The 12,225-nt window shown below is 40.8% G+C and overlaps 1 protein-coding gene across 3 annotated transcripts in view; it reads right to left on the reverse strand.

The window, feature by feature from the left end:
- Nucleotides 1–126: 126 nt before the first annotated feature.
- Nucleotides 127–12,225, reverse strand: part of arhgap21b (Rho GTPase activating protein 21b) — a 40,141-nt gene continuing 28,042 nt past the window's right edge. For all 3 annotated transcript variants that reach the window (XM_043222162.1, XM_043222178.1, XM_043222170.1), the window contains 13 exons: nt 11,809–12,108; nt 10,091–10,152; nt 8,780–8,913; nt 8,559–8,701; nt 8,020–8,178; nt 7,849–7,927; nt 7,427–7,500; nt 7,162–7,251; nt 6,838–6,963; nt 6,718–6,759; nt 5,721–5,826; nt 3,283–3,314; nt 127–3,142 (listed from right to left, as the gene is read on the reverse strand). In XM_043222162.1, the coding sequence (XP_043078097.1) occupies nt 1,601–3,142; nt 3,283–3,314; nt 5,721–5,826; nt 6,718–6,759; nt 6,838–6,963; nt 7,162–7,251; nt 7,427–7,500; nt 7,849–7,927; nt 8,020–8,178; nt 8,559–8,701; nt 8,780–8,913; nt 10,091–10,152; nt 11,809–12,108 (2,889 nt within the window). In that variant the 3' untranslated portion in view covers nt 127–1,600. The remainder of the gene's footprint in view (nt 3,143–3,282; nt 3,315–5,720; nt 5,827–6,717; nt 6,760–6,837; nt 6,964–7,161; nt 7,252–7,426; nt 7,501–7,848; nt 7,928–8,019; nt 8,179–8,558; nt 8,702–8,779; nt 8,914–10,090; nt 10,153–11,808; nt 12,109–12,225) is intronic.

The raw sequence follows: 12,225 nt of genomic DNA on the forward strand, positions 1-12,225 counted from the left end.
GGTCTCTTCGTATAGTTTCCATATTAGTGTTTTGTTTTAGCCACAAACCATCATGCAAGTCCATGTGATAGCAGTCTGCCCTCTTGTGGTGAAACAAATGAGGAAATAATTCAACAGGACTAGTTATTTATCAGACAAAAAGGGTTTATTTTCCAGTGTTTTACAATGTGGGTCCACCACGTGAGCAGACCCAGCATGATACAAACAGTTAGGGAAGCATTGTTCACACACGGGGAGACTGAAGACCCCCAGAGATGATTAGCACGTTCGCCTTCACTCTCGCAGCTCCCTTAACCTCACCTCTGTATCGTACAATACTTACAAAAAGAAATTGATGCAATGAAGATGACCGGAAGGAAGAGGAGCAGCTAAAACATGTAATAGATATGTACATTTAAGTTACTTACTTTACAGGAATATTTAAAATTCAAGTCTGGTTAAAATACCAAATGCAAAACAATAATGCATTAAAATAGTGTTAAGACCCAGGAGGAATGCTGTAGGAATGGAAGCGTCTTTTTTTTCCCATGAAAGAAATCTGGCTGAGGCGAGTTAAAAAAAATAAAATAATAATAATAATAATAATCTTTTAAACTTTTCTTTTACACCTTAATGTATCTGAGATGTGGCACCTTCAACAATCCATAACCAGTATTCAATATGAGGCACTTTCATGATCCAAAGACACCTGATTTGTTCTTTAACAATCCATACTTTCCCATCTTTTTTCCAGCTTTATGTCAGAGACGGTATTCGTGTCTCAGTAGTCGTAGTACAACAAACAGCAACAAGTACACTGCAAATTGCATCAGCGAAACTGAATTCCTTTTTGTCTTCCGTTATTTAAAAAAAAATAGTTTACCGTGCCGAGTGTCTGCCATGCACTGCACTTAAAAAAGAAAAACGAAACAGACACCGTTCCAAAGCACAGCACGCAAAGCAGTCCAAACACAGGCAGAATAAACGAAGAAAAAAAAAAGCACAGAAAGGGGAAATATATACACTTCATAAATGAAAATGGCAGTCTGTTTAGTATTACAACAAGCAGATACATTCTTGTTTTGGTTACTGGAGGATCTATCGCAACACCGGGGGCCTCTTTTCACTTCCAGTTAAATAAATCTTTTATCAAGGCTCAAGACGCTCTAGTCTTCTCAACATCCTATTGACCTACCTGCTCAGCCTATTTTTCGGTTTACTTTCCTTTAACTTCCAAGCCATTTGGACTAAAACTGCTCCATGATGCGGTATCTCAAATCTAAAATCTATACTCCGGAATTTGAGCTCTCCCAGGTTTCCAGAAATACTGCACTTCGGTCAACAGTGAGAGGGCCTCTGTTCGCTGATCGGTACATAATTTCATTCACAGAAGGAAATATCACAGGATGTTTCAAAAACATTTCTTGCAACTCCCAAGAGATCGCTCGATAGCAATTTCATACACGCTTTCTCCTGATCTCACATCACACACGCACTCTCGCTCATGATATCGACTCGTTGATGCCAACATGGCTTACATCGCTCAAGTACCTTACAACATGTCAATACTCGCACATTCAAACAGTGTGCTCGTATATAATATACACAAGTGCACACTCTTTCACAGGTACTGATAGAAACGGGAACGGACCACTTGAGCACCAGAGAGTTTGTGAGGGTGGGCATCTGCAGCCAGGCTTAGGCTCTTGCTCTGAGCGGCCGCTACTTCTCCATTAAGGAGCTGGCCCAAGTGGGAGTGCGAGGACCCAGGGGAGAACAGGTCCCGTGATCGGGAAGAGTGCAGGTCCAGTAGGTCCAGACTAACTTCTGGGTTGCTGGCACGATGTCGTTCTCGAGCGATCCAGTCTCTGATAGAGAAGTCCTGCGAACTGCATTTGGGCTTCAAGCGATCCATAGCCGAGAGCTCATTGCCCTCGACTCTTTGCCAGTCTCCAATTACCGACAGCTCAGCAAAGTCCCTCTGACCACCCATGGTGTGTCTGCGGCGGATGTTGCTTTTCCGCTTACTTCGAGTCTCGGGTGACCTGGTACGTTGGGAACCCACCCCGAACATGTCATCTGCTGACGTCCTCAGTCGACACTTTAGCCGGTCTGTGATTTTTATTCGCCACATGGGTTCGGCTCGCTCTGGTTCGCTGCGAGAGGAAGAGCTCAGACTGCCGGTAGACCGCCCTTTGACTGCTTCTAGTACTCGTGAGAGTCGACTTGACTCCTTGTCACTGCGGTTGCCGTCTGCTGAAGACTCGCTGTCTGTCTTCTGCCGACTCCCTCTCTTGCGTGCCAGGGTGTCACACGCGATGATCCGATGGGAGGGGATTAGGTTGGGTACATCTTGCAGAGGTGTGACGCTGCCCTCTGGTTGGTTGCTATCTTCAGTCGGCCCGCTATCTCGGCCAACGGCAAAGACTGATAAATCGCTCTCACTGTCAGTCTCCATGGGTCGTCCCTCGCTGATGAGCTCGCTTCTTTCATCGTCAGCATCATCCCCACGGCTTTCGGCGACTGATCGCACCTCTGGACTTAGAGCGATGGACTCCACCCCTGTGTGGAAGGTCATGGAAGAGGTGGTGGAGTAATCTGATGTGATAGAGCAGACCTCGGCTCCTGGGCCCATTCCTGTGCTCTCCATCCAGTGGCCTGGTGTCCTCCCGTATTTCATCCTGGGGACTGAGGCCTGGGAGCTGGTGCTGTTAAGTGTGCCCAGATCTGACACACATCCGTCGTCATAATTGGAGGGAGGATCGGACAGGGAATTTTGGCGAGTCATGCGATAACTAGGCTTGGGCGATGTGATGATCTTAGGTGAAGGACAAGTTTCTTGGGGTAGGTGTTCAGAAATGAGCTGCTTCTTTTCAGAGGTTAGGTCAAGGCCATCTCCTGGGCTTTGCTCATCATCCTCTGTCCTTTCTATTTGGTCGTCAAGTCCAACTTCACTCTCAGCATCCTCAGTTTGGTCATCAGCAGGCCAATTTGGATCATTTTGCACTGGAAGATCTTTCTTAGAGAAACTAGCGTCCAGATCGTCATCAGAGCTGCTCGGCTGAGGCTTGTCCTTAGGCTTTTTGCGTTTGCGGCTAGCAAAGATGGAAGTACGCAGCAGCTCTGTACAATATTGGTCCTTACCAGATCCCCAGGAACCCTGCTACAGAACCAAGCACATAAAGACAAGTGTAAGTTTACAACGCAATGTGATCAATCTCAGGGAACTGGCTTCTGAAGCAGGATTCGCCTCCTTTTGTATAAAGCAATTTTGTAATGATTTCAATAAAAGAAAACACTCACCTTTGATTTGGCAGAGTCACTGGTGGTTGAATCTAGTGGAACAAGGAGAGATAAAGGTAAGCAGGCTATTTCAAGTGAAATACAGCAGGGACAAAGAGCCAGAGACAAGGGGAGACTGAAATATAAATATCCTTCACCACAACAGCAGTGGAACAGCACAAACAGTGGAGTCATGTAGAGATCTGAGAGATGAAAGCAACACACATAAGCCATCGCACAGAGAGAAATGGAGGAGAGAGAAATGAGTGATGACAAGAACCCGGCAGTGTGCAGTAAGACAGGAGGCAGCTCATGCACACATTCACACAGACAGACAGCCTGTCCACAGTTAAACCGCCAATCACTGACAAACACACACACAGAGCCAGCAGAACATGTCTACAGGCATTCTTTCCCAACTCAGAGACATCACCAAGGCAGGGATGGACATCTTTACAGCTATGTATTAAGGGGTGAGAGTTGACCCGAATCTGGTCAGAAATTAAAAGCTGCTGCTATATTTTAATGGCTGAGTATGTTTGATTACTTTTGTAAACCTACACTAGTTGGTTATATTGCATCATGGGATACATGTGCTTAATATGCATCCATATTAAGTCACTTAGTCAAAAGAACTTGCTTAGAATGTGAATTTTTGTCTTTTTTCCAACCAACTTTGCAATTTTGTCACCTACCACTATGTAAAATATTTCATGCCTTTTGTAGTATTTTTAAAGAAATATTTGACTAGAGAATTTAAATAGACATGGGAGATAGGAAATACAGCACAATAAGGTGCGTATATATATAAAACAGTGACAGATGTCAATTTGTTGTGAAATAAGAAACTTGTAACTTTTAAATGTTAACACTAGAGGTCGCCATGTAGCTGTACTGTGCTTTGCTAAATGGATCAGTTCTAACCAAAGCTAGTGGTCAAGTCGAAAGCATACTTCGGCTATCCGTCACACTGCACCTGAAATTACCAACTAAGTGACTAAGCTATGTGAAAGTCTGAAAATCCCTCACTAGAGAAACCATGTTTGTTTTGAACGTTATCAGCTTGTCGGTGCAGAACATGGAGATGCAGAATGAATTAAAGCACTGAGAGACTATGACAAAGGACAACAAAGGTCAGATATGACAGGAGGGTAGAAAGGGGCTAAAGGGGCCAAAGCTACGAGGAGGAAGCGAGTCCTTACGACAGGCTACTTCACCACTCAAAAGCCCCTTTGCTCACTCTCCTTCAAGAGCTACCAATGCTTTTGAATGGTACGATATTCGTCGGGAGCTTTATGATTTGAGCCAGCTCAGCCCCTCACCACACCCCTTCAGACATCATCAATGACAGTTACGGTATGCCACAAGACTGGAGGAAATCCTGAAGACCATACCATGCTAGAACTCCTTGCGGTCAGCTTCAGAGACAACGAGAGACAGCAAAGAGGCTTTTCAGACACATTACACCATCACAGCTCTGTATCCTCTCTGTTAATAATAGTCTTATAAGATATGAAACGTGCAACACGACGATGACAAATATCAACTTCTCTGACACTCTTTTTTTGTTTCTTTTGTTTTCTGGTGGGTTTGTCCCGGATTCGCTTTCAATTTATAAGAATCGGGGATTTCTGCAGACTAGGCAGCTACACTGGGGACAACACTCCTCCTTCTTCCTACAGTCCCAGCTGTCCATCACAGACATTACAGAGTCCATCAGTGACATCACCGAGTGATAGACGCCGCCCACTTGGCCTGTGTCAAGATTGGGTAATGTGTGAGCAGTGCTGGACAGGGACAAGGGAGAAGAAAACACTAGAGACAAGATGGGTCAGACGGGTAAACCATTGGTGGTTTATCATTGGTTTTTCCATTTCTTTTGGGAAAGAACACGCCGGGTTAGCACAAGAGAAGGGTAAGGAGGGAAAAGAACTGAAAGAAAAGGAGGAGTGGAGTCATAACGGAGACTAAAGCATTAGGGGAGGGATGACAATGAGTGAGGTTCAAACCAATACAAACCAAAGCAAAAGGAGAATTCTGGAGAAATCATAGCATTGAAATAAAGGCAACAAGTCCAAAACAATGGCGGAAGGTAAAGAAACAATTCAAATGGAAAAAGGTCGATTCATAAGCTTCACATACATAGGAACTATTTTATCCAATTTTCAGTTAGCTCATCAAATACGTTTGACCAATGCAAAATTGCTAAAATAGTTCACCTTTACATATGCACCAAGACATATCTGGCAAGCTTGCTTTTGTTTGCTTTAAACATTGACAGATCTAATGGAAAGCATGAGCATCTGCTACTTATCTGAAATATATTAAGAGAGTCTGAACATATACACACACAGTAACATCTGAACACACTGAACATCTCACATTGGTTTTAAGTAATATCCATTTTCCTAAACTCATATCCCTAGCCTGGAACAGTTGGATTATGAACGCAAGATTACCTGAGACGTCTCCCGGTGATGGAGCAGTGCGGCCAATGTTGGTCAGCAGATGATCAATGTTGGGCACAGGCTGAGACTGAACTGTGCTCTCTTGCTCCACGGTGGTCTGACAAACAATAATAGAGGTGAAATTCATCCATCATTTACATGAGTCAAAGCGAAATTTCAGTGCCATTTTAAGCAGTGTATATATGAGCTTTTCCAAAAAAAACTAATGTTGACACTGTTTGCAAAGACTATGTGTGAGCAGTGGCAGCTTCAACCACCATGCAAACCATGCAAATGCTTGGGGCCTTGGTGGGTTTATGTCTATGAAGTCACTGGAAAAAAATTGTGTTTTTATTTGCCAGGAAATCAGGTCTTAAAATCAGGTTTACAGTCTGCTACTGCATGAAAGTGAAGAGCAGAAAATACAGTTGAATTGGTTAGTTTATTAGTTCTTTGCTGGTTTTGTATTCAGCTTTTGGAAAGACAAAGCAAGTCTGCATTTAGCAGCGGTGGATTTAACTCGTGGATCAGTATCCACAGCCATTTAAAGACAGAGCATGGTGAGCACTGTATGCTAAGAGTGTATGGACTTTAAAGCAGCACTCATCAACTCTGTATAAAGACGCGAAGCTGCATGAAGCTATATTAAAGTAAGCTTCTAACTTGCCTCACACCCTAGTTTCAGAGATACCTGTAATGCAGCTTTTGTTCTGTAAAAATGAAATAACGCATCAGGCTCTCCTCTGGGTCCCAAAAATGATAAATCTGCCCCAGTAATGGAGTAGGAAGTTCCTCGATGTTATCTGTGACTAAAAAGTTCTACACAAGCAAGGTGGACTAGGTAAAAATAGGACAAAAGTGAAACTGAGAAAAAGTTGAGGATGATGTTTTCGAACAGTGTTACCCTGGAGACTCGAGTCTCCAGTTCTTGTAGAGTGACAGCATGGTGATGTTTGCTTATGGCTCAGAAATCCGCTCAGAGAAGACTGGCAAGAAGCTACAGACTCACCGTTGGCTCTTCATCTCCATCTTCTGTGAAGAACCAATCATACTGTGGAAGAACAAAGCAGAACATTCAGCAGAATTCAAACATCAATTTACACAGAGATGAAAGGAAAAAAGCTCTTACTTGCTGAATGAGTGTCTCAACGATCTTGTACTGATCAGGCATGTGCGTGACCATGTGTGTCATGTTGTCTTCAGAGGTTCTGACAAGAGTTGGGCCAAACACAATGGCCAAGTTACGTGGCTCCATCTAATAAAAATAAAAAGAAAGCTTCCATTAATGGCCTTCATCTCTTTTCAATCCGTAATGCCATTTACAGACATCACATAACAAGCATTATTGCTTCCAATATTCAGACAAGCTATGATAGATAAAACTACGCTATAATTTCTTTAAATAGTTTGTGAAACTCACACAGACAGGGTAAATGGAAAAAAAAGCTCATACCTTGTTTTTCTCACAGTTTTCAGAGACAGTTTTGAGATGTCCCGAGAGGTACTTGAGCGTTTCATAATGATGGTCTGGTAACTCATGAATCTGAGGAGAAAAAAAACAAATATAGTTTATACCCTGACAAATACATGACATATAACATGATAAAATATAATATACAAAAAATATATCAATGATTTTATTGCCGATTTAAATGGTTTTCTCTCTCCAGTTTTGTCAGTATTTAGTAAATTAACAGCGGTCTTCAGATAAATCGTACCAGTCTCTTCAGTGTTTTTAACCGCTCAACAGGGTCCTCCATTCGATTGGCATCAATAAAGTTGGAATATTTTTCTATGATCAGAGCAAACAAGCATTATGAGAACATTCCAGAAGTGTATTAATCAGGGTCCCCACGTCGTGGTATAAAATATCCAAGCTACACATAAATAAAACCTAAGATTCAATACAGAACTTTATGACTTTGCATTTTATTATTTAATTGGCCTGCTTTTCTATGACCATGTGAGTTATGATCTATGTTGTCCTCTAGGAGGAGTCCTTCCTCCACAAGTGGAGAAAATATAGATTGGAGATTTCTCAGATACCAGATGCTCTTTATGACAGACAGGGCACATTTTTTTTTCTATGCGTTCTGTATAAAGTCAGAGCAATCATCTATTCTATAAGATCGTGTCTCACCATTGGTAAACAGAGGCTCAGGAAGTTTCCTAAAAAAGGACTTAAGCAAACTGCTGATCACATTGAGGTCTCGCCACTTCTGCTGAACAAAATGAAAGCATAAAGATCAGGTTTGTCCATATTGTACAAGCTCTCGTGTATAATATCACACAACACAAAGTGTTTACTCACGTCATCCTGGATATCAATGTCTGTCATGCCTTTGGTGTCTAGTTCCTCCTGCATGCTCGAGATGGCAGCGTTGTTTCCGGGGACTCTATAAATGCCTGTGTACTCCAACCCTCGCTCCTCCACCAGTTTACAACACACCTCCACGATCAAAGGCACAAACTGTAACGCATTGTAATTAATGTTATTTATAACATCATATAATCTCATAAAACTCAAAAAGTAGATCATTTTTCAACCAAAAGTCAAATTTTCTATTTTAAAACTATTTTAAGAACCACTGATATTTTTCCATCATGACATGAATTGTATTAATAAACATTTCATTGTTTCAATTCTCAGTACTGTAATATATATATACACATCCACAAGGAGATATTCAAAATTTCACAATGTAAAAATTCATAAAGGCTCAAGTTTCTTAATGCAAAATCAGTTTTCGTATCTTCCAATGTAACCTTGACATGTTTATGCGAGTTTCACCCATAATGCTCCAATTGGCATTATGCAGTAGTGCAGTTGTAATCTCTGGCATTTCTTACTCTGTTGGTTTGCGCAGGAGGGCAATTATCCAGTCGTACTCCAAACGTGACACCAGCAGTGGGCCTCTTATCTTGAGGCTTCTTCTTCAGTCCAGGAATTCCTCTCCTCCAAGCGCCTTTATCTCTCGGGGGACTGGAGTCATCTGAGACATATTGCTGATATTAAAATTTCACTGAGAACACGATGGGTTTCAATGTTAATTCATAATGCTGTGTGGTACCTTTACTCCTCTCCTGTTCGTTCCTGGGTGAGTAGAAGCTCTGACTCTTACTGCTGCCACCCAGCAGAGTGTGCCTAATGCTGAGAGACTGCCGTGAGGTTTTGGGTGATGGCTCCGTCTTACTGCTGGGTGCACTGTAAGAGCACGCATATTACTGAATGCTGAACACAAGCAGTCTTATGTAGCTCAACAATATATGCAAGAAAAGAAGAAAAAAGGGAACGTTCAAAAGAAATCAAAAATTAGTGAGCTGAGGAAATATTTTTAGTCATCACAGGCGGGATTTTGACATAAAAACTTGTGTTTACTGGATTATCAACTTGAACTGCACAATTTAAAGCGTGGAATTTAGTGCAATTTTTCTGATAAAAATTGCAATTGATATTTAAAATTGGATTAAAGCTCCAGATTTACCAAAAACTATATACTATTATGATGATTAATATTTTTACTACTACTACTACTACTACTACTAAAAATAAAACAAATATTACTATTGTAATTCATGGTAGAAATGTAAAAAATAAAGTACTTAAAATATAATAATCAAAATTAATTTGCAGTTAAGCTGTAAAGTGACCACACAGGTTATTTTACAACAGATGATTTCTAAGTGGTTTTCATTACAAATTTGGAAAGATGGTTGGCACAAGTTGCATCTCCAACAGTTCAAAAAACTGCCAGTTCATTGTCGGTACAGCAGATGGAGAGAAATCCAAAACCCTTTTTTTTTTTTTTTTTTTTTAATGATTTACTGAATAAACTTGTAAATGTAAAAAGTCTGCCATTACTGCTGCAACACACATACTGCTGTTTATGGTGCTGTTGTCTTCTTTCAGATAAATATAATATAATTTAATATTTTGAATATAAAAATATAATATTTTGTACAGTATATGCAGAATTATTGCACATCTCATGTTTACGGCAACTTGGATCTTGCAGATTTCCCACATCAGCTCCCTCTGTTAGTATTCAAATGAATGCATATTAGCATCAATTTTATTTTCTACAATTCATTTGACATGATAATACATATACTACTTCCTCAATGCAAGTTATAATCAGCCAAAACTCAAGAGCTGATGCAGAGTTGCTGCAAGACACCAAGAGCTCCTCACATGTAAGAGTCATGCTATACTCTGATAATACATAACGCATTATTAAAAACAATTAAAAAATTGAGGCGAAGCCATACTCCAACTTGATATGTGGCCATGCTTTCTGTTTGGTGTTCAGTGTGAATGAGTGATAGCGGATACAGAGCCTTTAAGAACACAAACTTGCTGGTCACTATGACATGTTCTTTACCTCATGGATATATACTCCTTGAGCTTTCTGTTGATCAAATCAGTGCTGGTTACGGCAGCATTCTGAAAACACAAGACAAAGAATCATTGACATTGTGGAAACACGCAAAACCTGAGAGTACCGCAACATTAAACCGATTTTGAGTGTTAAAGAAAACCAGTTCCACCATATTAACAAACAGCCTACACATAATCCTCACACCTTCAGTAAACATCATCACCTCAACACTGATTTCAGCAGATGGCAAAGCGCTGTTGTGTTAGCAGTAAGCTGGTTTTCACATGGTTTTGTTTCAGGACAAAGTTATGCAATACTGTGATGCTTCAACTCTGAGAGGCAGACGTGGGCAACAGACTTCACATGATGATATTAATCTATTATGATTTCCTGCTCATATTAGTTCATATTTTAAATGTGCAATTAGACACTGTTTAGAAAGAGTAAAGAATTGAGTGGTTATCCTCTGTTGGTAGATGCTGGAACTATACCATTATCTTGCAAAAAGCAACTATTTATGGTGATTTCAAATTGGATGTATTCAAATAGTAAAAAAATTATAAAGCAAAATACAGAACAGAAATATTTTGCTGTACACAAGCAGATGCTTCACCAGAGCTTGATTTTTGGAACACCCATAAAAGCATAAAATAGATTTTTCCTAGTCTGCTGCCTTTGACGTCACAGCAGGATAGCCGATAGTGAAGGCCAACTGGCCACAAGCCAATCCTGCTTTGTCCGGTTGTCATTTCCCTGCAGTTACTGTAATTAGTCACATGGCAGTTGTGTCTCAAACTGATTGGCTCAAAATCGGTGCGCCTACTAGAAAGACAGCATTACTGTTTAACTGTTTATGCATCCAATTCATCAAAAAGAAATGAATGTGCATCCATGGCCAGTGTTGATTCCCATCTATTTACCTTACGTTTACACGGCAACAAAGTAGTCTACAAATGAAAAGTTTCTCCCTTATTTTTAAAAAAACTTTCCTGTATACACGTCAACATTTTCAAAATGATTTGCGTTACCAAATATCCACGAAAAAGTCCCAAAAAACTGTATTACGTATACCAGGCCAGTAGTTGGCGCTGTCACCTTGCCTGTAGGGAAGTGACGATTTTATTATGTGTATTATCTCTGCAGTTGGTTGTAATATTTGGGAAATGACGCCACACTTCTGAAGAGCCATTAAATTCTTGGGAAGCAACAATAGTACCATGTACTCATGCCAATATTCATATCCCGTATTGGATGTTTACACGGAAACTATAATGGTGCCATTTTCCAAAAAAACTTTATCAGTCCACAAAACACAGTTGTCATGTAAACTAACAGCAAAACTCATAAAAAGTTTTTGGCTGAAAACGTCATATAAATAGTCCCTCAACAACCTGTGCAAACATGTGCATTAAAGTAAAGTCTTCTTTGTCTCCCTGATTTCTCTACAAAAGTTATGACTGACACAATGTGTTTATACTCGCCAAAACAGGAATCTATTACTTTTGCTGCCTCAAGTGGTTTGTTTTTGCACCTCTTCTGTTTCTTTTGACTGTAAAACATTGGACCATTTTTGCACCTCACGGAAGAATCAATTTATACAAAAAAAGTATAAGCTGAGCATACGGAGTACAGTTAGATCTAGCTTTACATGCGTAATTGCTGCATTTACTTCATACAACTGTATAAATAACTTGGCGGTCCCGTTAAACTGCTCAACAAACCTCCTCGTCCAGGTTGCTGTTTTCTTGAATGACTCTTATCCAGGACAACATGTCTTCTCTGCCCTCCGCCTGAAACAGATACTCGCAGTCTGAAGTCGTTAGGCGCAGGACATTCTTGCGCTTTGTGTCGCTGTATGAGATGTCAATCAAGCAGGCCTTGATGCTGATCGAAAGAGGCTCGTCCTCCAGTTGCGAGTTGACGTGAGCAAGCCCCTCTTTTTTGTCCTTATAGAGGTAGAGGGAGTGTCCCCGCAGCACTGCATACATCTGTTTCCAGGCCCGCATGCCGCCTCCTACTCGCTGTTAAAAGAACAGGTCATGATCAGTAATCTGCAGCCATTACAGTAAAACTATCAACATTCAATTCGATATGCTCTTGAATTAAATGGGAAATGAGTAGTGAAAGATCATTTTCCA

Source organism: Puntigrus tetrazona, chromosome 2 (assembly GCF_018831695.1).
Source record: "Puntigrus tetrazona isolate hp1 chromosome 2, ASM1883169v1, whole genome shotgun sequence".
In the NCBI taxonomy this organism is placed as follows: domain Eukaryota; kingdom Metazoa; phylum Chordata; class Actinopteri; order Cypriniformes; family Cyprinidae; genus Puntigrus; species Puntigrus tetrazona.